This window comes from Microtus pennsylvanicus, chromosome 6 (assembly GCF_037038515.1).
Source record: "Microtus pennsylvanicus isolate mMicPen1 chromosome 6, mMicPen1.hap1, whole genome shotgun sequence".
Classification (NCBI taxonomy): domain Eukaryota; kingdom Metazoa; phylum Chordata; class Mammalia; order Rodentia; family Cricetidae; genus Microtus; species Microtus pennsylvanicus.
Genome location: NC_134584.1, coordinates 53,248,738 through 53,272,440, shown reverse-complemented (window position 1 = coordinate 53,272,440; position 23,703 = coordinate 53,248,738). Strand labels below are relative to the sequence as shown.

General features: G+C 46.1%; 2 protein-coding genes across 4 annotated transcripts in view; one reads left to right on the top strand and one right to left on the bottom strand.

Moving 5' to 3' along the window:
* Gfm2 (GTP dependent ribosome recycling factor mitochondrial 2) overlaps window positions 1-3,458 on the top strand; it is a 39,025-nt gene extending 35,567 nt beyond the window's left edge. For all 3 annotated transcript variants that reach the window (XM_075976255.1, XM_075976251.1, XM_075976253.1), the window contains one exon: window positions 3,050-3,458. The gene's annotated coding sequence lies outside the window, so the exon portion shown is untranslated. The remainder of the gene's footprint in view (window positions 1-3,049) is intronic.
* On the bottom strand, window positions 38-23,232 carry Hexb (hexosaminidase subunit beta). The gene is made up of 14 exons (XM_075976260.1): window positions 22,834-23,232; window positions 19,528-19,673; window positions 15,152-15,217; window positions 13,752-13,798; window positions 13,206-13,316; window positions 9,604-9,705; window positions 7,617-7,746; window positions 5,966-6,146; window positions 5,100-5,186; window positions 3,333-3,405; window positions 1,786-1,960; window positions 732-822; window positions 502-606; window positions 38-209 (listed from the first exon to the last, which is right to left on the bottom strand). Exons 1-14 carry the CDS (start codon window positions 23,061-23,063, stop codon window positions 143-145), a joined length of 1,611 nt encoding a protein of 536 aa, XP_075832375.1. The 5' UTR covers window positions 23,064-23,232; the 3' UTR covers window positions 38-142.
* Between the last annotated feature and the right edge of the window lie 471 nt (window positions 23,233-23,703).

Below are 23,703 nucleotides of genomic sequence, written 5' to 3'. Positions count from 1 at the left end.
AAAGATGCCAGTATTTAGTGTGTGATACAGATAGAGATTCAATCAGTAAAAAGATGGTTTATTAAAAAATACCTAACAAATATTAATTTTACATGATTTCACAATCAACAAGATTCTAGCCCAGACTGCTGTAGACTTCTGTTCACGTTTCCATTCTGTACTCAAGGCTACAGTGTCCAGTAAAGAGAGGTTGTGCGGCTATTCCACGGCTGTTGACAGATAACAAAGAGATGTTTAGACTGGTGGCCCTCCCTTCTCAGATCACTTCAGCAAATCCCCACTCTGTGATGACTTGATGATTCTAACTTAAGCCACTAACTCCTTTAAGATGGCAGTTACACTAAACATATCTTACAGGTGTTACTTTCTCCCCTGCAACAGTGAGTGCGTAACTTCTACCGAGTAAATGACTGCTTCCCAGGTCATGTTTTTATTTACTGCTAATCAGAAAGCTGCAGGCAGGAGTTACAGTGAAGGCTGTACTTTAGTGGCACCTCTCACCTGACCATTCTGCACCGGTGGATCGCCAGTCTGTTGTAGGCATCTTGTAGGTCAGTGACAGCTTGAGGACTCCAGAGCCGCTCACCAACAGCGCTTGCCCGAGGCCTGAAATTTAAAATGTGTCTCCCAAGGTAGTCATCTACTTAAGGAAAGTCTTCAGGGCTTTCCTACTAACACAGAGAAGAACCAAAGCATCTTTTAAGTCATTTGGCATCTCTTTCATTCCTTACCATAATCTTGGAATGAGGTTAGTTGCATCCACAAATTCTCCCCACAGGCAAGCTTCTCCACCAATGACTAGTTGTTTCTCCTTCTCAGAACCTGCATTAAAGTGGTTGAAGGGAAAGGAGTTAAGCTGTACAACACTGGCTTCCTCTCTATAGTCATCCCATGTTCCCTTCCTGTAGGCACCAGAACCTTTATTCCCACCCTGGCTCAGTGCTATTCAACATACATAGAGGACTATGGTGAGCCAGGAGGAGATACTTTTCATAGGAGCCTGCACAAACTCCTCTGGACACCTCTTCCCATTTCTGATAAGTGGTGTGCCACAAAATACAAATTGGAATATTAGCTTCATTTTGATGGACCATGACCACTACTTATATTCCTTGGTATTTAGTAACGAAACAAAAAAGAGTAACTAAAAACTACTATTTAGAATGATTACTTTTGATCCTCAAAATGCTTTCTAGAGAAAGTCGTAATTTTTAGTGGATCAATATTTCTGAGACTTTAATCATAGCATCATTTTCTAAGCTAAAGCCTGATCTACAAGAACTGTATAATTTAGAACTGCTAATAAAGCTGAAAACCCCAGACCACACAACCTGAAGTCCATAGATGCAAATGGCAACCTTACTTAGGTGTCTTAAAAGTTAGCACACTTGCAGGGCGATGGTGGCGCACGCCTTTAATCCCAGCATTCAGAAGGCAGAGTTTGAGGCCAGCCTTGTCTACAAGAGCTAGTTCCAGGACAGGCTCCAAAAAAACTACAGAGAAACCCTGTCTCGAAAAAACAAAACAACAAAAAAAAAAAATTTAACACATTCAACCATCTCTCAGATATAGAAAGCAACTCCATAAGAATGGAGGCAAAATTTAAGGAGGTATTTCATTTAAGACTAGCACATTGTTCCTTCCAGAAGTTAAAATGATACCAAAGCTTTATTTTTAATAAAATCAAAGATTAGTCATAAAAGGAATAATAGGCATCCAGGTGAGATTTGGGAGGAGAGACTGGAAGTTATGGGAGAAACCAGCAGTGATGGCTGCTTTGCTCACCTTCAAAATTAAGGGGCTCCACTGTGTAGTACTCTCTCCAGTCTTGCCCATAGCTAATGACGTCTAAGTACCAAGGAGCAGCAAGGATTGCCTGGAAGCCGGAGGAGGTGACTTGTTTCAGCTCCTCTAAGTAATTTTCACTCTTCCACACTTCAACCACTGTGTCCGGCTGAAGCTAAAGGTACAGATTGCAATCACAGTATTAGGTCTACTAAGTACAGTATCCTAAAATCTTAGAGCCGGGCGGTGGTGGTGCACGCCTTTAATCCCAGCACTCGGGAGGCAGAGGCAGGCGGATCTCTGTGAGTTCGAGGCCAGCCTGGTCTACAAGAGCTAGTTCCAGGACAGGCTCCAAAGCTACAGAGAAACCCTGTCTCGAAAAGCCAAAAAAAAAAAAAAAATCTTAGAAAAAAAATTATCCGTCCTTTTTCCTAGTGGTCAGTGCCATGTGCTATTCCCTCACTGTGTTTTCATTGCTGTTCACATTTCATCAACCCTTAAAACTGAACATTTAACTTCTGCTATAGCTAACACCTCAGAGACTAAAGAACTTAGGGTGAGGTGTGCACCTTGATCCCATTCCCACCACACCAGTGTTCTACTTAACTTGAAACCATGAGACTATCATCAGTCCCTTAGAGATAGCAGTGGTAGCTGGGCTTATAAGATACACTACAAATAAATAATAAGGGAAAAAATATTTCTTAAAAGTGTATATTGATTTTATCTGTTTTAAAACCACTATGTTTTTTAAAAGCTCATTTGGTGTCTGTTTTGCTCCTAAAAACAAAAAGGAACTTAATTCAAAAACTTGAACTTGTGAGACAGCAGGAGGTGGGGGAAGAAACGAGAAGGAACAGTGAGTGGTCCATATTACTAATGGAGTCGTTTGTCTGCATGCTGTAGTGCACGCACCGGTGCGTGGGCAGGCTTGCCGTCCTGCTCTCCCCGCATTCCCTCGCGTTCCACTGAACCTGGAGCTATGCTGGAGCCAGCAAGTCCCAGCCCTTCTTGCCCCAGCCCTGACAATGTTTGGGTTACAGGTGTACACTAGGCCATGCTTGCCGAGTTGTTCAGGACAGGCTTTCTCTGCCCAGGCTGGCCTCGAACTCACAGATCAGCCTGCCTCTGCCTCCCAAGTGCTGGGATTAAAGGTGTGTGTCACCACAGCCCAGCCAACTTGGCTTTATTTTTGAGCTCTGTTCTTGACAACTTTGTGTGTGTCTATAATGCATACTGATTAGTCTCTCCCTTGAATCTCCAGTGCCTTCCCCCAACTGATGACTTGGTTTGCGTGACCACTGGACTGGTGCTATCTGTTGGACCTGGTAGGGTCACCAGTAGATACACACTGAACGTATTGCCTCCTCTCCTTGAATCCGTCAGTAGCAAAGAGTTCAGCAGTGAAGAATGGAGCCCTCCAGACCTTCCATCATCCTAACTGCTGAACGCCCAACTTTAAAGCGGGTGCTCAGGCTAGTACAGCGGGCAGTCTTTCCCACTGTGAGCCAGCACTCAGCCCCGAGTCGAGTCTTTACAGTTCTTACCTCCACGTTGTCATCAAAAACCTCTTGCCAAACAATGGAGCCCTTCTTTAAGGATGTAATAATGTCCAAAATCCTAGCATTGAAAAAATTGACAATTATTTAGAGTCACAAAGTTACCACTCTTAACCATGTATGTGTTCTTCCAGGAACAGCTTGCAGTGTTGAGAAGTACCATATCTCAGTATAACATAGCTATGCAGAACCAGCTTAAAGTTGAGGCGGGAGAGAGCTAAGACAAGAGTAAGGGACAAGGGAAATGGAAAGAATCCTTCGGCCTCAAGACAGCCTGAGATATGTCTTGCTGACAAGAGACTGCCTCCAAAGAAACTACACAGAAAGTATACTCCCTAAAGTCCCACAGGCAAGATTATTAAGATTAGTGATCCATGCTCAGGATAAACACATCTTACCCTCTTATATAGAAAATTTGACTTAATTTTTAAATATTGATCCATGTTTGGGTTTTGGTGTGTTTCTCTTTGAACCTCTCCTGAACCCTTTAGGCTCTGCCCCCTGACCTAACGCTGCTTGATGTTCCTGCTCTTCCTTCTAATTAAAATCAAGTATTTTGCTAGGACTTGTGAAACGCAGCCATACGTGAGCAGATTCCTCAGGGGACACTTCAGGGTGGACAGCTTCAACACTGAGCTGTGTAGCCTATGCTTGTGACACATCTTTATAGGACAATGGTTCTCAACCTTCCTAATGCTGTTCCTCATGTTGTGACCCCAACCATAAAACTATTATTACTACTTCAGAACTGTAATATTGCTATTGTTATGAATCGTAATGTAAATATCTGATATTTCCAATGGTCTTAAAGGGGTCAAGACCCACAGGTTGGCAGAAAGAAAACTGTCACATAGCCTGTCATGTCACGTCAGTAACACTCAGCTGTTGCCACCACAGATATTTAGTTAGGCGGTAACAAACACTTGAAAGGGTAAAAAAGAAAGAATATACCACACAAAAAGCTAACTAGGAGGAACAGCGTGAACTCTGAGCCTTTCTAATGGGTAGAGCAGAGCCTGGAAAACGACAGCCTACAGCCTTCTCTTCTATGACTGACAAGCTAAGAATGGCTTTCGAGTCTGCAAAGCTGTTTGTCTGTCTGTCCATCTCTATCTTTCTTCTTTTAAACATGGGTAACTCCACATGGTTCGTGAAGACCAAGGCTCTGGTCCTATTATGGAAAAAAATAATTGAGCAGCACTGTCCTGGCAAACTTTTGGGGAATGTCGTGTCTGCATTGTATCCAGCAGCTACCATTCCCCTTGCTATAAAACACTGGAAACGTAGCTGATGCAACTGAGGACTTTTAACTGCCTGTAATTCTAAGATGACAGACAGGCGTGTGCCTCTCGTTGCTGTGCCCACAGTAGGGAGCAAGAGGGATGCTCTAGGACTGGACAGATGGAATGAGATGCAGACCTAGACAGTGACAAGGATTTGGGCAGCCGGGACTCGGAGCCAAGCTCTCAAGACACATGCCTTCTCCTCCTATTTCAGGAGTTATTGCAAAATGCTAGCCGTTGTAAGGAAAACAGTGTGGAGCACTCTCTTGACACATGGCTTTCCTCCTATTTCAGGAGTTATTGCAAAACGCTCGGCGTTGTAAGGAAAGCAGTGTGGAGCACTTCCTTCTGTAGCGGGTTTTCATGTCTCCACTTTTGTAAGGGGTGGAGAAAATGAGAAAGTAAAGCAGACAGCAGAGTTACCCTTAAACCTGTGCAAAAGCATTGGGGTCTAGGCTTTCCAGTGACTTACTTTTTAATATAAAAAGATTCCAGTCTTGTAAAATCCTTGCCAAAACCTTTTTTCTTCATGAAATTTTGGATGTTTGGATTTGATGCCCTTAAATAAAAAAAGTGACCGAAATGTTATAAACATTTTGACGTGCCAGCTTATTATTGAAACAACACGCATCCAGAACATCAGTTACACAGACTTTGAGGAGTTAAAAGTCCAAGTTCTCGGTTATGAGTTCCCATGATTTTTCTAATGCAAAGTATTTTTCCCAGAAATACTTTTTCCAGAAATTACTTTTCATTTTTAAAAAGGGCCTTCCATCCCCACTTCACCCCAGCCTCTTTACAAAGCTAAGGACTCTGACTTGAACATCTCCCCTATCTAGTCATTCCCCTTTTCACTAATGCTCTTCTTTCCTTTTAGTTTTTTAGGTTGGTTTTTTTGTTGTTGTTCAAGGCTGGCCTTGAACTCAGAGATCCGCCTGCCTCTACCTCTGGAGTGCTGGCTGTCTTTTAGGTTTTTTGAGGCAGTCTCACTAAGGTCAGGTCGACCTTGAACTCCCAATACTCCACATTGTCCTGAATAAGAGAATTAGATACTGCTTATAGATTGTGTTACTCTTTTTCTTGAGTCAGTGCTATTTTATATTTATAACCCAGGCTTGCCTTGCTCCTGGTTATAGGCGTGAGCCATCATGCCTAGCTTCTGCCCCTCGAGTCTTCTTCCTAACCTTTCACCTTATTGCACTTCTCAAGTATGCATCCTTTACTAGCTAACCATCTCAGGGACTGTTTAAACCCTCACAAGGAGAGATGTTACCCCCAGTCTTCCCTTTACACTTTAAGAAAAAAAGCTGAAAAAAAAAAGGGTTAGAGTTACCATACCAACACTCAAAATCCACTTCATCTCCTCCCAAATGAATGAACTGATCTGGAAACACACTGCTGATCTCTTTGAAGAATGTGGTAAGGAATCTATAGGTTTCATTTAGAGTTGGGTTTATAGGTCCAACCCTTTGCGTTTGCTTCCTCTGGCTGTAACATGGAGTTAGGAGGCCTTTCTGACCTAGAAGAAAACACAAAGATTTATTTTTATAAGGATATTAATCACAAAGTCCTGAATTTGCACATCTTTCTGCTATAAATGGTCCTCTTACAATGGTATTGAATCCCAATAAACTCCATGAGGTGAAAATTTCAATAGTCAAAAATGCATTTGACACCCTAACCCACCAAGTGTAGCTCAGCACACAACACTGTTGCATCTCTGTTTGTGTGTCTGCTGGGGCCTGGAGTCTTCAAGACTGTGTTTACTCAATCATAGTCCTAGCCCGGGAAAAGATCAAGATTCAAAGAGTGTTTCTATTGAGTATGTCTGATACCATCATAACAAACCAGCTGGCCTTTGGGTTGTTGAAGCTATAGAAATTTTATATAGAAGACAACCATATTTACCAAGATTGATTTAGCAGCTTCTCCCCAGGAAGACAAGAGCTGCCTCCTCTGTTCCCCTTTGCTGCTTTTACGCAACCTTTGAGCTCTTATCCACTTCAAATATCAATGACTCTCAACATTTTCTTTGTGCTTCAATACAAATAGAGACCCTAGCTGCCTTTCAGTACGATCTAATGAAACCCCAATCTCTTTGGTTTCTGACAGGTCTGCTCGTAGGCCTCACCAAGCTCTGTGGTCCTTCCTGGAGTCGGTTGCCAAGTTCCTTGAATGTGTTTCCAGGACATTTCTGGTTCTGCTCATTACTTCTCAAGCCCGTGTTGACCCTCCCAGTGTGGGGCCTCCAGGGTCATTCTCTTTACAGACTGTCCCTTTCATAGAGGTTTTCCCCAAGTGTGACCCTAGTCATGTTACTTTTCTACTCAGAAATTTGCACTGGTTCCCAGGGCATGCTGCGTGCTGACTGAGCTCACTGCTGTCATCAAGAGCCTCGGCAATGCCCTTCCCAGGCTTACTTCCCATTGTTTTCCATGTCTACCATGGTATTTCTGTGTCCGGAACAATCAGAAATGCTGGGCCCCATGCTGTATACTTTTTCTTGTTTATTAGATGCTCAGAATTGTTTCTCCGAAACTGGAGGTGAAGGGTTAACTTCCCCAAGGTTTACTCTCCAGAGGGCAAAAGCAGCATCCGAGTGTAGATAGGCTGGCAGCAGAGCCCACCTTCTTAGTCGCCACCTGTACCATCCCTAAATTTTTCTACTCTGGTCACACGACATGCTCTCTTCGAATGCCTTTCCTCGTGTTGTTCCCTCTACCAGAAACATGAGTATATTCTGTGCTCTCCCCAAAACATGCCTATCAATAAAGCGGAACTAAGTCGTTATGTCTACTTATAGCCAAGTTTTCTGCCTCCCCAGCTTTGATACGTGAGGTAGTACCTAGACAGTGACTTAGAAGGGACACAAAATCTGCAGCATTTGTGCTACCATTGCACAAACTGCAGTTAGGAACAAAACTACCAACTATTAAGAGACAAAGGATCTCAGATGCCCCTTTTTCAACCTGTAAGACAAACTCCTTACCTTTTCCCCAAGACTGTGTATGTCCAGGGGTATCAAATTCTGGTATAACTCGAATCCCTCGGAAGCGGGCATATTCAAGCACCGTATCGACATCACTTGGTGTATAGACATGACGCAAAGAATAGCTCCCCTGTAATATTCAAGTTAAGATGTGCAAAATGGCTTTGGTCCCTGAAACCATACACAATCCTGTTTGTGCTTTGCTGGTCACTTAGTCTTTCTGTTATCACACGGTGGTAATTAGTCCCGCCTAACAGTGGATGGTTCCTGGTTTCAGAGTAGGAATCTATAAAAGCTGGATTTCTGCCCATTGAATTCAAGATTCACTGATAGGACTGTCAGTGTCTTCCGCTTAAGAATCCCACAATTACTTCAACTCTGTGGAAACTAACAGCAAAACAAGCAAAGTCTTTGCCTCTTCCAGAGTGAACCTTTGGAAAACACTGCCCTTGTCAAGGTTAGAATCCAAACTCACCCATTATTACAAAACACAGATTTTTGTCTTTCAGTCTTTTAATTAATATGACCTAAAAATTTACCCTCAAACAATAAGTAACTTAATTGTGTTTAACTATTTCCTGGGTCTCTTTGTGTCAATGAAGAATTAGCACTGGTTCTAAGTAACGATGAAGGTCCCCTGGAAGTTAAGGTTGGCATCTGTCTCAACATACAGGCTACACATGCTCAGCTGTAGAAATTATCTTGACCTTTAACCCCCAAATCAAAATATAGGGGACATGGTAATTGATACTTTGGAATGTAACCAACAAAACCAAGACAGCAGAGAGAGACAGGACACCAAATTCCATTGGTTTCTCAGTACCAATAATTAATAATAAGAAAAGAGAATTAGCAGGCACATTAACATCCATAATGTACGGCCCATAAGAGGAAAAGGCACTTAGGTAAATATGAGTATTGATGGATGATTAGATAAAACCAAGCCTTTCCACAAATGAAATAAGCCTGGAATTTGGTTTAAATAGTGGGTGGGGGACGGTAGAGTCTGCAGGTGACAGCAGATTGGCCACAGACTGACGGTGGAGCTGGGCGCTAAATGAACTATTCGGTCCCTCTGTGTGCTGAGAACCGCACATAAACTGGAGCAGGAGCAGCCACCACATCAGCCACTCACTGCCACATCCTTCAGCCCACACACACACTAGAGGTGGGACTGTGGCCAGAGGACAGGGGTTCTGACAAGACACACAGCTTCTCTGGTGTCAGCTGATTCTCTGCTGTGTGGAGATTAAGTGATGAGACCCAAGGGTGACCTCCCCAGCTCCATCACTCCAGAGTATTCCACCCGAACACTCAGAGCGGAGACCACCAATGTGCTGGTGCCTGTCTGTGAGCCCAGTACTTAGGAGGAAGCAAGGGATCCACTTTCAAGGCCAGCCTGAGGTGGGGGAGACCCTGGCTTTTGTTTTGTTTGTTGTGAGGTCTCTGGGTAGTCTTGACTGTCCTGGAACTCACGGTGTAGACCAGGCCTCGCTCTAGCTTACTGAAGGTCCACCTGTTCCTGCCTGCCTACAGGCGTACACCACCATGCCAGCCTGAGACTACCCCCCCTCCAACAGCAAAAGCAGCTCGTCTCCAAAATGTCCTTTTTGTGTTTCAAAGGAGGAAAAAGCAGGTTGTTTACATGCTTCTAACCCAATTTAAAGTAAAGAGACTGCTGGGCAAGTGAGCATCTTAACTGTGCTAGTCATGAGTTAACCAGGTCTTCTACATTAAGCTTTTAACTAACACATGTATGCTGTTCCCAGAGAGTACGTTTGTAATAACATTTACAGTAATAGTCTTATTATTTAGTAACTGTAACAAGTACAAAAAGATTTATGGAAATAAAAAGCTAACCAGCCACCTAAAAAGCATTTTAAACCACAGATACCTAACTTTTTCACAATGGTTCCATTGATAAGAAAACCACTGAAACCATGCCAAGGATTTTGGTACACGGACGACAACGGCGTGAATTACTCACTTTGTCGCTTAGCTGAGGAAAAGTGATACTCTGGTACGGGAAAGACTGGTCGTCCACTATGTGCCAGTGAAGAACATTGAACTTGTTAAAAGCCATGGCATCCTGAAAGCAAAAGCAGGGAGAATTACATACCACAGAAGAACACAGTCTTCTGCAGTAGGTTGCTTCAGATTAGTGCTGCTTTTTATAGTTTCTTTTTTAAAAAAGAAAGAATAAAGAGAAAGTATAAACTCATCATATGTAGTGAAATTGGCACACCTCTATTAAAGCAAGTACACTGTATATAGAAGCTATGATATTGCTGTATAGGAGGGCAAGCTTATTAATTTATCATTTCTTGAGGGCCGGCCAGGAATTAGGGGATGAAGAGACTGAGGCTGTCTTAGGGAGTGGAGTACAGGAGAAACAGCATTTAAGTAATTACCAAAGCTTACAATTCCCACATAGGAAACCCTGGCACGTTTATTGAAAAAACAAATAAAAAATAAAAAATTAAAGAAAAAGCTCCTGTGGAGAGAGATACAGGGAAAGGTGTATACACATGTGTTCATATAAACATATCGAACACAAACGGGCACACTTCACAGCTGTCTGTAGAGTCAGGAGGTATACCCACTGATAGCCCGAATCTGATATAGATGGAGAGACAGGGAAAGGTGTATACACGTGTGTTCATATAAACATATCGAACACAAACGGGCACACTTCACAGCTGTCTGTAGAGTCAGGAGGTATACCCGCTGATAGCCCAAATCTGGGTTTGAAATATGAGCACTGAAAGGGTTCTTTGGGGATAAAAGGGGGGCGGTGAATCTAGACTAAGATCAAGCTACTTAAGCCTGGGCTCTCATGATGCCAAAAGTACAGAGATTGAAGGGGACATCTCACAAGAATAAGCAAACCAGCTCAAAAGGGCTTCTAATGGCCACAGTAGGGCCAGTTTGACAGTTATATAGGGGTTAATATAGATAATCTAGACGGACAAAATACTGAGTACTCAGATGAAACAGGGCTGCTCTGCCTCACTATAAAAGGTCGCTTACCACCAGCAAATGTAGAAATGATGGAGCTAGGGAAATCACCACTCGGTGGTTTGTCAAAGCAATAACCTGACTTAGGCGAGGATCAGCTGTGGGTGAGCACCAAGGAGATGTGGGTCTTCACACAGTCCCACAATTTCTCCCGTAGGGTTTAATAAGCACAAGTAATTGTTAAAGAGGTGGCTCCATGGTTAAGAGCTCTTGCTGTTCCTGCTGCTCTTCCAGAGGACCTGGGTTCGAGTCCCAGCACCCACATCAGATGACTTACAACTGTCTGTCACTTCCGCTCCTGGAAAGCTCTCTCCAGGAGATCTTGTACTGTCCCCCATCTCCACACAAACACAGAAATAAAATTATTTAAAAAAAAAAAAGCCAGGCGGTGGTGACGCATGCCTTTAATCCCAGCACTGGGGAGGCAGAGGCGGGCGGATCTCTGTAAATTCGAGGCCAACCTGGAGTACAAGAGCTAGTTCCAGGACAGGCTCCAAAGTCACAGAGAAATCCTGTCTCAAAAAACAAAAACAAACAAAAAAGCACAAAATACCCCAAAGTTAACTATACACTGAGAAGCGCGACAGACAATAGATACCCAGCCAGCCCGAGTAAATATTACCCCACAGTGAGACTGTGTGCCACCTGACACTCTTGGAACACAGCCCGCGTCTGCTTCCTTCTCGGCCCAGGAACTGAATCTTGTGTGAGAAACTGATGACCTAAGATATTTTCTAAAAGTAACTGGCCCGTGCTTTTCTAAAATATCACAGACTTCCAAAATGAGGAAAGATAACAGCTCCAGGCTGAAGGTCGCTGAGGAGATGGACAAGGAAATGTAACACAAATCCTGCTGGGACCTGTACTGCCAGCCACTGAATCTGCACTGCGGGGAGACCAGAGGGCGCATGCTCTCAGCTGCGAGTCTGCACTGGGGGAGACCAGAGGGCGCTTGCTCTCAGCCACTGAATCTGCACTGCAGGGAGACCAGAGGGCATGTGCTCTCAGCCAAGGAATCTGCACTGGGGGAGACCAGAGGGCACAAGCTCTCAGCCGCGGAGTCTGCACTGGGGGAGACCAGAGAGCACATGCTCTCAGCCGCGGAGTCTGCACTGGGGGAGACCAGAGGGCACAAGCTCTCAGCCGCGGAGTCTGCACTGGGGGAGACCAGAGGGCGCATGCTCTCAGCCACTGAATCTGCACTGCAGGGAGACCAGAGGGCATGTGCTCTCAGCCAAGGAATCTGCACAGGGCGCATTCTCTCAGCCATGGAATCTGCACTGCGGGGAGACCTGAGGATACGTGCTATCAGCTTCCTGTTCCTGACGCTTCACTGAAACTGTTGAGATGTGTTTTTTTTTTCACTAGGAAGTGCAAACTAATATTCTGGGGGTTTTGAGTCACCCGCTGCATGGACCCATCAGGTATTATAATAGGGGGGCTCAGGCAAATATAAGTTGTAAGTTTAAATACTTAATTTTTGTTGTTGTTTTTGTTTTTCAAGACAGGGTTTTTCTGTGAAACGGTTCTATCTATCCTGGAACTCATTCTGTAGACCAGGCTGGCCTCAGACTCACAGAGATCAGCCTGCCTCTGCCTCCCGAGTGCTGGGATTAAAGGTATGCACCACCACCGCCCACATATTTAACATTTTTAAATCATAAACTTTAAATTTATATATTCATAAATTTTAAATTCATATATTCCCAATGAATATATGAAAGTTCTTTGTAGTCTTCTAAATAGTTTGAGCAGCTTAAAGTTGGCAGGTGGTAGCAGGGACAAGGCAATCAAAAGCCCCCCGGAAAAGTCAGCTATGATCAGCCCCCTTCCTACCCACTACCCCAAGGTTCCATACTCTTTTGGAGCATTTCCAAAGGGAAAAAGCCATGACCTGACCCCTTTCTATGTCACTAGAGAGATATAGCCATTTTTTCCAGGCTATGTCCAGACCTCTGACTGATAAACAAGAACATGTACTTGGGCCAACAGCAGTATTAAAACTGCCTTTCTCAGTTATTGCCAGATATTGCACATGCTTTTAATCCCAACACTTGAGAGGCAGAGTCAGGCAGATCTCTGTGAGTTCTAGGCCAACCTGGTCTACAAAGCGAGTTCCAGAACAGTCAGGGCTACACAGAGAGACCCTGTCTTTAAAAATAAAAAAAAAAAAACAAAACAAAACAACAAAAAAAACAACAGCCTTTCTCAATAAACAGTAAGTAGTACATGCTGATAATCCCATGACTGAGGCAGGAGGATTGGGAGCTTGAGGGCTACATACCACGATCCTGGTTTAAAACAAACAAACAACAAAAAAAAAATCACTTAACAGTCTTAACTAAATTCATGTTGTCTGTGAAAACACAAGAGAGATCCCCTCAGGGATGCGTCCATTTCACGTGGGGAAACATTCTTCCCTGGAGAGGTATCAGGAAGCCCACTGCTTAGAATTGACACAAGAAAAACAAGTCTGCGCTAGCCTACAGGACAGCACAAGAAACCCCAAGAAAGGAACCCGAGGGGCAGATCTTCAGGATGAGCAAGGGTTCCAATAAAGCAATCACCTACCAGAGTTTTTAAAATTGTCTTCATGGGCAGGTAGTGCCTGGATGTATCAATTAAAATTCCTCTGTGAGCAAACCTTGGAAAATCAATAATAGTGGATTCGTTGATGGTGAGCTAGGAGAAGAAATAAATTTCAATGAGTTTTAGATTGTTTTTCTCCTCAAGTTCAACAAAGACTACAACTGTATACAAATACTGGATAAAAAGCTAGGACCAGGGTCTGGAGAGATGGCTCAGAGGTTAAGAGCACTGGCTGCTCTTCCAGAGGTCCTGAGTTCAATTCCCAGCAACCACATGATGGCTCCCAACCATCTATAATGAGATCTGGTGCCCTCTTCTGGCCTGCAGGCATTCACGCAGGCAGAATACTGTGTAAATATAATAAATCTTTAAAAAGGAAAAAAAATATATTAGGATAAAAAATGCATGAAATTTGTAAGCTAAATACAGTGGGAAAAGAAACTCTCAGAAGACAGCTGGGAAGGTGGCATGCTAACAGCGGTGTCTATCCAACGAGCTTCAGTAAGACACCACAGTAGCAATACTTACAGCTCCATAACAGTCTTGGTAAACTAACTGGCTAAACGTCTCTAAACCTAGGGGAAGCAAAGATACTGTGTTATTTACAAGATAAGAAAATGAAATAAAAGTATTGTTCAAACAGGCTCATGACCACAGGGCAAAGAGCTCGAGCAGACACAGCATACTTGCTTTCTAAAGTGCAGCACTCGTCCTGGCCTCTGCCTCCCACGGTCCTCCCTGGCCTCTGCCTCCCACGGTCCTCCCTGGCCTCTGCCTCCCACGGTCTCCCCTAGCCTCTGCCTCCCACGGTCCTCCCTGGTCTCTGCCTCCCTCGGTCTCCCCTAGCCTCTGCCTCCACGGTCCTCCCTGGCCTCTGCCTCCCACGGTCTCCCCTAGCCTCTGCCTCCCACGGTCCTCCCTGGCCTCTGCCTCCCACGGTCTCCCCTGGCCTCTGCCTCCCACAGTCTCCCCTAGCCTCTGCCTCCCACGGTCCTCCCTGGCCTCTGCCTCCCACGGTCTCCCCTAGCCTCTGCCTCCCACGGTCCTCCCTGTTTCTCTGCCTCCCTTTCACAGTGTGCCGATAAACCTGCTGGCGGCTGGGAATCCACAGGCATGGAAAACTGGGGGAGACAGAGGACTTGTTTCTGAAGGCGGCAAGAAGGAACTGGTGAGCCCAAACCAAAGCTGAAGCAACTGGGGCCACTAATAGCCATGTGATATTACAGCCCAGTGTCGGAACATGGCCCATGAGATTTCTGAGCACTCGCGAGAAAACTCCAAGAAGACAAGAGTCTTGTGACCTCAGTTTCTTCAAAAACACAGGCCTGTTCTTGGATTCTGCTTTTGTGCTCCTCCCAGGTGTAGTGGACAGGAATGAATTTACTTCAGGTGGTTCATTACAGCCGACAACTGACTGTTGTCTGTATGCCTCTACGGAAAACCATGCTTCTGCCATGTGTGGCTTGCCTGCCTCATGCAAGGGCCGCCCGCCCCTTCATCCTCTCAGGGTTCAGAGTCACGTGAGTAAAGTGTCCGATGCTCTGAATAAACACCCACCCTGAAGTATGTTTGAAAAGGTCCAGTGAGGAAGTAGAAACAAGGAGTAAATACGGGCAGTGGGCACTGAGGACCGTTTGCATCCCTGACATGGCAGTTCAGACCTGAGAAGATGAGGCGTGGTGGAGGAATGGTGCCCAGGGCCCTGGCTTGAACAGCTCAGCTGCCTGGCCTATGGCCCTGGGAATCATGAAGTGAGACACAAGGTCTCTGGGGTTCAGGCTGGGCATCGTGGGTTGAAGGGATCTAAGTGCTCCACTAGCTTTTCACGGGAAATGAAGGTTGTGGCATAGATTTGCTGTGCTTGGTTTTACAAAGCAACATATAATAATGTCCCTCTACTAGAGACGATGGAACTACATAGTACTTACCTCGTAATGCTCCCCACACTCTGTTGGCCTTGAGGTAAGCCACTGGTTCTTGCACAAGTAGAGAATCTGTGGGGTGGGGTTGGTGAGCTTTCGTTAATTCCAGAATGACAGTGTCCATTTCCCAGATTTACCCTAGGTATTTCCCGCTACTCTCTCCCCTCCAGAATCTCACTTAGATTCCCTCAACCCAAGATGTCCCAGCCTAACCAGCCCAGAGACCTTGTGTCTCACTTCTTCAGTGAGTCCCAGTGCCGTAGGCCAGGCAGCTGAGTTGTTCAAGCCAGGGCCCTGGGCATGCATTCCGTCACCACGCCCCATCTTCTCCGGTCTGAACTGCCAGGTCAGGGATGCGAACAGTCCTCAGTGCCCACAGCCCGTATCTACTCCTAATTCTTACCTCCACCAGGGTGGAGTCACTCCGCTTTCCTATTTCCGTTCATCCTACCTCCCTTCCCCCCCATGTCATCTGAAATCAGCTTTAAGACTTCATTTCTAGCTCCCTCAACCTCAATCCAGTTTCATCTCACTCAGTTTAGAAGTCTACATCCATCAAGAATGGGACGCTGGGGCTGGCAAGAGGACCCGGGTTCAATTCCCAGCACCCACATGGCAGCTCACAACTGTCTGAAGATCCAGTTGCAGGGGATCTGACACCTTCACACCAATGCACATAAAATAAAGTTAAATAAACCATAAAAATAAAAAAAAAAGAATGGGATGCTAACCAGGCCTGGTGGGAGGGAAGGAACAGGCTTGTAATCCCAGCACTCAGGTGATTTGAGGCATGAAGATCACAGGTTCAAAGTCAGCCTGGGCTAAACAGGAACCATGGCTCAAAACAAAAACACCCAAAAGAGTATAGAGTTCTAGTTGGCTGAGCTGGGCCAAGATACAGAGGGTACGGACTCGGAAAGCTGGAGGTGTGTCAGGGACAGGCTTCCCACCGAAGGGACACTGGCAGTTGGAGCACAGGCGTAATTTAGTATCATTTCACCTTGACCTTCTACTTCCTGACTGTCAGAAGGTAGGTGCTAGCAGACGAGGAAAAGACGTGTCAGTCATGTGACACACTCAGCTGACAGTCTTCTACCAGAATAGCTTTTCTGGTCAGAAGACCACAGTGCTGAGTGAGCGAAAGGCCAGACTCAGACCGGTTCTGCTACTGTGAGTGCCCTTGAGCCAGGCCTCCTTTTTTTTCCTCAGTAGCTGAGGTCTGGCGTATTTTAAACGGATCCTGACTCACTGAATCATATATAGTAATTAGAAGATTTACCTGCTAAGTATGCAGATATATAGCTATAGAATTTTAATTTATTTTTAAAAATTTTTTTTAAGACAGGGTTTTCTCTGTAGTTTTGGAGCCTGTCCTGGAACTAGCTCTTGTAGACCAGGCTGACCTTGAACTCATAGAGATCTGCCTGCCTCTGCCCCCCTACCCAGTGCTGGTATTTAAGGCGTGTGTCACCAACCTGGCTAGAATTTTAATTTCAAAACCAGGTTATCAGGTGTTATCAGGTGTGTGTTGGGGGTGGTAAGGAGGTGATGTCTTGACTTTTCAACTATCCCCTTCTGAACCTATTAGCACTATGAATACCTTTGTTGTAGATACAGACATCAATAATTAAAATACTACTCAAACATTACTTGATAAGCCCACCCAGTTCTATTTCCCCCATATGAAATATCTATTTATTTCTTTTCCTAGGCAACTGTGTTAATGAAGAACTATAATATTCTTGATCTGCAAGTTCCTGTGTGTTGCTGTAAAAACGGTCTGCTCCCCTCCACGCGGTACAGCTTCCTTTGTCCAGCTCAGCAGTTTATTTTGGTAAGGTCTGCCTGTCTGTCTGTCCCGTGGATTAACGCCTGTCTGTACCAGCTGGCAGCGAGTTTGTAACTCTTCGTTTCAGGTAAATGCCTTTGATGCGTGTGGCTACCTGTCTATAGGAGAAATTGTTTCACTTCCAGTTCTCAGGGTACGCCTGTCTTTATTTTTAATATAGGGGGTTGGGATTTTGCGTTTGCGATGCTGGCGAACTTCCTAAACACTAACCGCAGGAAGTTTCCTTTTGAGAAGAGCCGACTTAAATAAAAGCTCAGACTCTTGGTTTCAGTGCACCCTATTTTCTAGAATCTACAATAGGTGGGTCATCTGTGTTGCAGACGGTAATGGACAGCAAAGTTTGCTTGGCAACACAGTGGCCATTTCTAGCTCAATTCAGATTGCAAAATCTACTTCCTATAGCGTCTACATGTCCATTGTCCACGAAAGTCATGTGGCCAGCACCGGTAAATTACCCGTTCCTGTCCCAAGGACAGCGACAGAACTGAGAAGAAATGAAACTATCTTCCTAAGAAGTGTATTAAGAAAGCTCATCTGGGGGCTGGAGAGGTGGCTCGGCGGTTAAGAGCACTGGTTTCTCTTCCAGAGGACCTGAGTTCAATTCCCAGCACCCACATGGTGGCTCACAGCCATCTGTATCTCCAGTTCCTGCGCTTCTGACACCTACCTACACAGTCACACATGCAGGCAATACACCAATGATCATAAGATAAAAATAAAATAAATAGATCCTGACTCAAAAACAAAAGTAAATAAATGAATATATAGAATGATAGTGAACATATTTTTTTAAAAAGCTCATCTATGCCGGGCGGTGGTGGCACACGCCTTTAATCCCAGCATTCGGGAGGCAGAGGCAGGCGGATCTCTGTGAGTTCGAGACCAGCCTGGTCTACAAGAGCTAGTTCCAGGACAGGCTCCAAAACCACAGAGAAACCCTGTCTCGAAAAACCAAAAAAAAAAAAAAAAAAAAACTCATCTGTGTTGGAGAAGGGACATGAGTGTTTATCCACCTGTAGAGGACGCAGTCTGAGGGCAAAGGAGCCGTCACTTTCTTCTTACTCTGTGGCATTCTTTCTATTTTTACACCGTTTTACACCCAGTTCCCTCGTCTCTTCCTGGTACTCGTCTTACATTATATCTACACGTTGTTCCTCTGATGCTGGGCACCGTTCCCCACCGTGCCAACCAGCTCACCCTCCAGAGGAAGCGGGGAGACAGTCCTGTGGGGAGGCTTGTCTAATATGCAGGGCACTCTAATTTGCCTTCAGAAGCCAAGGGCGGGAGAGACGGCTCAGCAGTTGTCAGTACTCATGGCTCCTTCCAGGGGACCATGGTTCAGTTCCTCACACTCAAGGCTACTGGCTCACAACCACCTGTAACTCCAGGGTACGGGATCGGATGCCCTATGTGAGTGCCTACGGGCATGTGTGCGCATGTACACACGCATACACCTATACACATACACCACACACACAATCTGTTAAAGAGACAAAAAAAATAGCATAGCCTCAAAAATGAAAATTAATCTAATTCTACCATACAGTGGTGGAATACTGAAGCATTAGAAATTATGTCACGAAAGAATACTTAATGAAGTTCATAAATGTTCATAATTATGTAAAATCTACATGTATAGAAACTCCCTTTTTCTTTGTCCTTTTTCTTTTTTGGAGATGTCTTACTCTAGCCCAGGCTAGTTTCAATTCACTGCAATCCTCCTGCCTCTGCCTCCTAAGTGCCATGATCAGCTTATTCCCATTTTCATATTAATGTTTGTATCCATGCAAAAACATTTGTTGCAAACAACATACATACTGGACCCCTGAAGTGGCAGTGGGCTGGGTGACGGACAGGTGAGCCCTCCCTCCTTCTGGACCTACGCCTGGGTGACAGACAGGTGAGCCCTCCCTCCTTCTGGACCTACGCCTGGGTGATGGACAGGTGAGCCCTCCCTCCTTCTGGACCTACGCCTGGGTGACGGACAGGTGAGCCCTCCCTCCTTCTGGACCTACGCCTGGGTGACGGACAGGTGATCCTCCCTCCTTCTGGACCTACGCCTGGGTGACGGACAGGTGAGCCCTCCCTCCTTCTGGACCTACGCCTGGGTGACGGACAGGTGAGCCCTCCCTCCTTCTGGACCTACGCCTGGGTGACAGACAGGTGATCCTCCCTCCTTCTGGACCTACGCCTGGGTGACAGACAGGTGAGCCCTCCCTCCTTCTGGACCTATGCCTGGGTGATGGACAGGTGAGCCCTCCCTCCTTCTGGACCTACGCCTGGGTGACAGACAGGTGATCCTCCCTCCTTCTGGACCTACGCCTGGGTGACAGACAGGTGAGCCCTCCCTCCTTCTGGACCTACGCCTGGGTGACGGACAGGTGATCCTCCCTCCTTCTGGACCTACGCCTGGGTGACGGACAGGTGATCCTCCCTCCTTCTGGACCTACGCCTGGGTGACGGACAGGTGAGCCCTCCCTCCTTCTGGACCTACGCACGCTCTACAACGACACCATTTAAAATAGGTACTTACAGGACTCATCGGAAGACATGTTAGGGAAGGAATCACACTGTGGCTCAAGGGTGATGGTGACCTGCAGTTGCTCTAACTGTGGTCCAGGATGAAATCGAGCAGGGCGTAGATGCCTCTTGTAGAAACCAAAAATGTAGTTGTAATATCTGTGGGAGAAATCCATTTAAATAATGAACCAGATTGTGTATGTGTGTGTGCGCGCGCACGCGCGCCAGGGGACACAGAAGCCAGCTTTTCACATCTCTTGTGCCAGCTCCGTCTAATCAGAAACTTCCTCTGGGTGTTTTCAGACCCATCAGGGCAGCGGTTCTCAACCTGTGGGTCGCAACCATTGGAAACTATGTATTTTCGACGGTCTTAGGAACTGAAACACAGCTCAGTAGCTAAATCAGCAATAAAGTAGCAACAGAAATCAGTTTATGGATGGGTGTTCCTAAGACCATTGGAAATATTTGTTTTTTTGATGGTCTCAAGCCACAGGTTGAGAACTGCTGCATTGGGGGAACCGTCTGGAGATCCTGATGTCCAGACCTTCAGATCAAACTTTCTGAGAATGAGATTCATACATGGGAGTTTTTGAAAGTTTTCCCACTCCACAGACACTGCACACACACGGTGTGCAGACATACATGCAGGCAAAACACCCATACACAGAAAAACCAGTATTTTTTTAAAGTTTTGATGGAAAAATTTTATATGGCCAGGCAGAGGTGGTGGCTCGTGCCTTTAAACCCAGCACTTGGGAGACAGAGGCAGGAGGATCTCTGTGAGTTTGAGGCCAGCTTGGTCTACAGAGTGAGTTCCATGACAGCCAGGACTGTTGCATAGGGCTGGAGAGATGGCTCAGCAGTTAAGAGCACTGGCTGCTCTTCTAGAGAAACTGGGTTCAGTTCGCAGCACCCACATGGAGGCTCACAGCTGGCCTTCACAGGTATTCTACACAAATGGTGCACAGACGTAGTGCAATAGAAACAACCCACCCACATAAAATAATTTTTTGTTGCTTGTTTTCCAAGACAGGATTTCACTATGTAGCCCTCTCCTAGAACTCACTCTGTGTGAATATACGTCACTATAATTGGTTTAATAAACAAGCTGACTGGCCAATAGCTGAACAGGATAAAGCTAGGTGGGGAAGCCAACAGAATGATGGGATGAGGAAGAGAGAAGTCAGAGGAGATGCCAGCCAGCCTACCCAGTGAAGCAGAATGTGGAGAAAATGAGGTAACAAGTCATGAGTCATGTGGCGAAGCATAGATTAAGAAATATGGGTAAAAGTGTAAATGTTAGCTAGTAACAAGCCTGAGCTATCAGCCGAGAGTTTATATTAAGTCTCCAAGTCAGTTATTTAGGAAACCACTGTGCGTTATTTGAGAGCAGCCTGTTGGGATGGGAAAACCCGCAACTACAGCCACAGAATTCTGAACAGCTTATGCGAATATGTTCACTACCCCGAGTTCCCGGAATACCCTGCATCTCCAGAGACTTCCAGCCCTACTATGCTTGCCTCCACGTACTCTCTGGTTCAGCCCAGGTTTACAACCCACTTCCAAACAATGCCAGGTGCAATTACTCCCTGCTGGGCTTACAGGCCACAAATTAGTTGAGCAAATCCTTCAGGTAATAATTACCTGCACTTGTTTTGAGATGCCAAGCCTGTTTTTAAATTGCCTCACAGCTGATTCAAGCCATAACATTGTATCCATCAATGTAACTCATGCCTGCTCAAGCTCTTATCAAGGCAAAAAGGAAACTCCTGCTTTACAGTCAGCCCTAAAGCAAACAAGCAAGCACCTTTTAAAAGCTATCCAGCCCAGTGGCTGAGTTGCAGTCCTAAACATCTCAATACTACCGGCTACTTTGGTTTTACATTTCATACCACTTGGACCTATAAGCAGCCCACCCTGGAAGCAATTCAACTCCAAACGCTTATTAGAGCCAGACTCCCAAATAAGATGTTGATATCCAGCGGTGGTGGCGCACACCTTTAATCACAGCACTCTGGAGGCAGAGGCAGGTGGATCTCTGAGTTCGAGACCAGCCTGGTCTACAAGAGCTAGTTCCAGGACAGGCTCCAAAACCACAGAGAAACCCTGTCTCGAAAAACAAAAACCAAACAAACAAAAAAAAGATGTTGATATCCCCTCAGTTGCACAAATGATAAGGAAAACAATAGCCTTTCTGTGGCCGAGGACACTGCTCTTTCTGCCAGCCACACCTTGGGCCTCTTCTGCAGAAGTTTAAGTGCCACAGCCTAAAGCATTCACCCTTAACTTTGGTTTATGTTTCCTGGTCATCTGTTTGGTGTCCTCCGGGCCAAATCAGAGTTTAGTTGCACTCACCAGTCACAGACAAGATCTGGCAAGGAAAGTAAGCTGCACAGGTGGCACCAGATTACACCTGGGGCAGTTCCACCCACACAGGTCTCTCTCATCCAGGGGACAGAAGGTGTTCAAGCATCTCTCCAAAAGCAACCTGCCCTGCACTCTGTACGGCTGGCTGTGCGAGCCCAAAGAGAGGGCTGTAAAAGACCAAGCCCTAGATAAGGCAAAGGGCTTTAGGGAACCTATCCAGAAGGAAGAAGCCAGAGTGTTGAGAAACAAGAAGAAAAGCAGATATTTATCTAAGAGCCATTCGAAAGCATTGAGATTTGAATACCTAACATTAGGTATAGAACATAGTTTGGAAAGGAGAGGTTTCCCACAACGCTCCAACTTGAGGACTTTTTTTTCTGAGCTGGGGAGATAGATCAGAGGTTTAGAGCCCTCACTGCTCTCACGGAGGACCCGGGTTCGGTGCCAGCACAGGCACTGGGGGTTCACGCCAAGATTCCACGCCCTCAGCGGCTACCTTCACGCTCATGGTACACACAAATTCGTTCAAGCTCGGATACACTTAAAGAAAAAAAAAATGAAGAGATTAAGACATCTGCATTGTTGCCACATATGGGAAGGATGGAGCTAAAAGCGACAGTCAACACTGGGGGAAGTACCTCAGGCTCTCAGAAGGTCCTTACCTTAGCCCCACCAGATACTTATTGGTGACTCTAGAGTCACCTTCCCCTCCCCAGCTCTGGAGTGGCTCAACTGCCCTTCTGAGGCCAACAAACTGACCGACTAAAGCAGCTCGTCCCACTGTTACCCTGCACCAAGACCAGGGTGCCTGAGCACCCAGGGTGCGCAGGAAGCAGAATGGGCAGGTCAAGCTGGGCTTCGTTCTGCAAAGGTCTTCGAGACCAGAGACCGGTTACCCCGTGTCCGCCTCACTGCCCCAGGTCCTGACTCCCTGCCGGGTGGGGCTCCTTACCTCCGAAAGGCCTCCTGCAGGATCGAGCAGGAGGGGCCCGCCGTGGAATTACGGCCGTGGACGATGAGGAAGTAGTCCTCAGCGATGTTCAGCAGTTGCGGGGACATATTCACGGAGCGCGGGAAGGGCCACAGCGCCGGTCTCTGCTGGGCTGGGGCCTGCGCCACCAGCGCCGCCAGCGCCAGCAGCGCCAGTAACAGCCCGGGGGCTCGATGCGGGGACCGTCGCATGGCTGCTCCGCGGTCTGTCCCGGCAGTCTTCCCACCTGCCTTCTCGCCCCGGCTGCAGGAAAAGAAGCGTCTGTTCCCGGGTCACCGAGTCAGATGACCAAACTCCCTCCCTGCACCGGCTCCGCCTCTGAGCCCGGAGCCGCCCGGAAATACGGCTGGGCGGGGTACCCAGGCGGCTGCGCGTCCAGCCGGGACGCGGTGTCCCGCTAGCGCCTGTCACCTAGGGACCCCTCTGAGCGGCCCACCGGACTCTGCAAGACTGCAAAACAGCAAAACAGGCATCAGCTGTTTCTTCTACCCACTCCTACCCCAACCACGGCGGTGTTTTTGCCACAGTCTAGGTCGATTTTGGGCTCTGATTGATAAAACCTTTGGGTCAGAATTCCCTAGAACTGACTTTGGAACAGATGGGAGGTTATAATTTGTGCATGAAAATAAAAAATAAAAAAAACGGACAGGGAGAGAGTATTTAAAACTTCAAAAGGACGAGATGGACCACGTTAATATGAAAAAAATACAAGAAGAATATTTCTGTAGTAGAGATTAATGTCAACATATGATTTTCCAAAGACGTTCAAAATGATTAGATAGAGTGAAAATGCATCAAAGATTACAATTAGTCTAATCACAGTACGACCGA

What these genes read in the sequence shown, in the direction of transcription:
- Hexb (XM_075976260.1), bottom strand. Translation starts at nt 23,063, where the DNA reads ATGCGACGGTCCCCGCATCGAGCCCCCGGGCTGTTACTGGCGCTGCTG. An exon ending in ACCAAGACTGTTATGGAGCT is followed by an intron (nt 13,317 to 13,751) that starts GTAAGTATTGCT and finishes TTCTTCTCCTAG; the next exon opens with CTCACCATCAACGAATCCAC. An exon ending in TACACAGTCTTGGGGAAAAG is followed by an intron (nt 6,147 to 7,616) that starts GTAAGGAGTTTG and finishes GTTTTCTTCTAG; the next exon opens with GTCAGAAAGGCCTCCTAACT.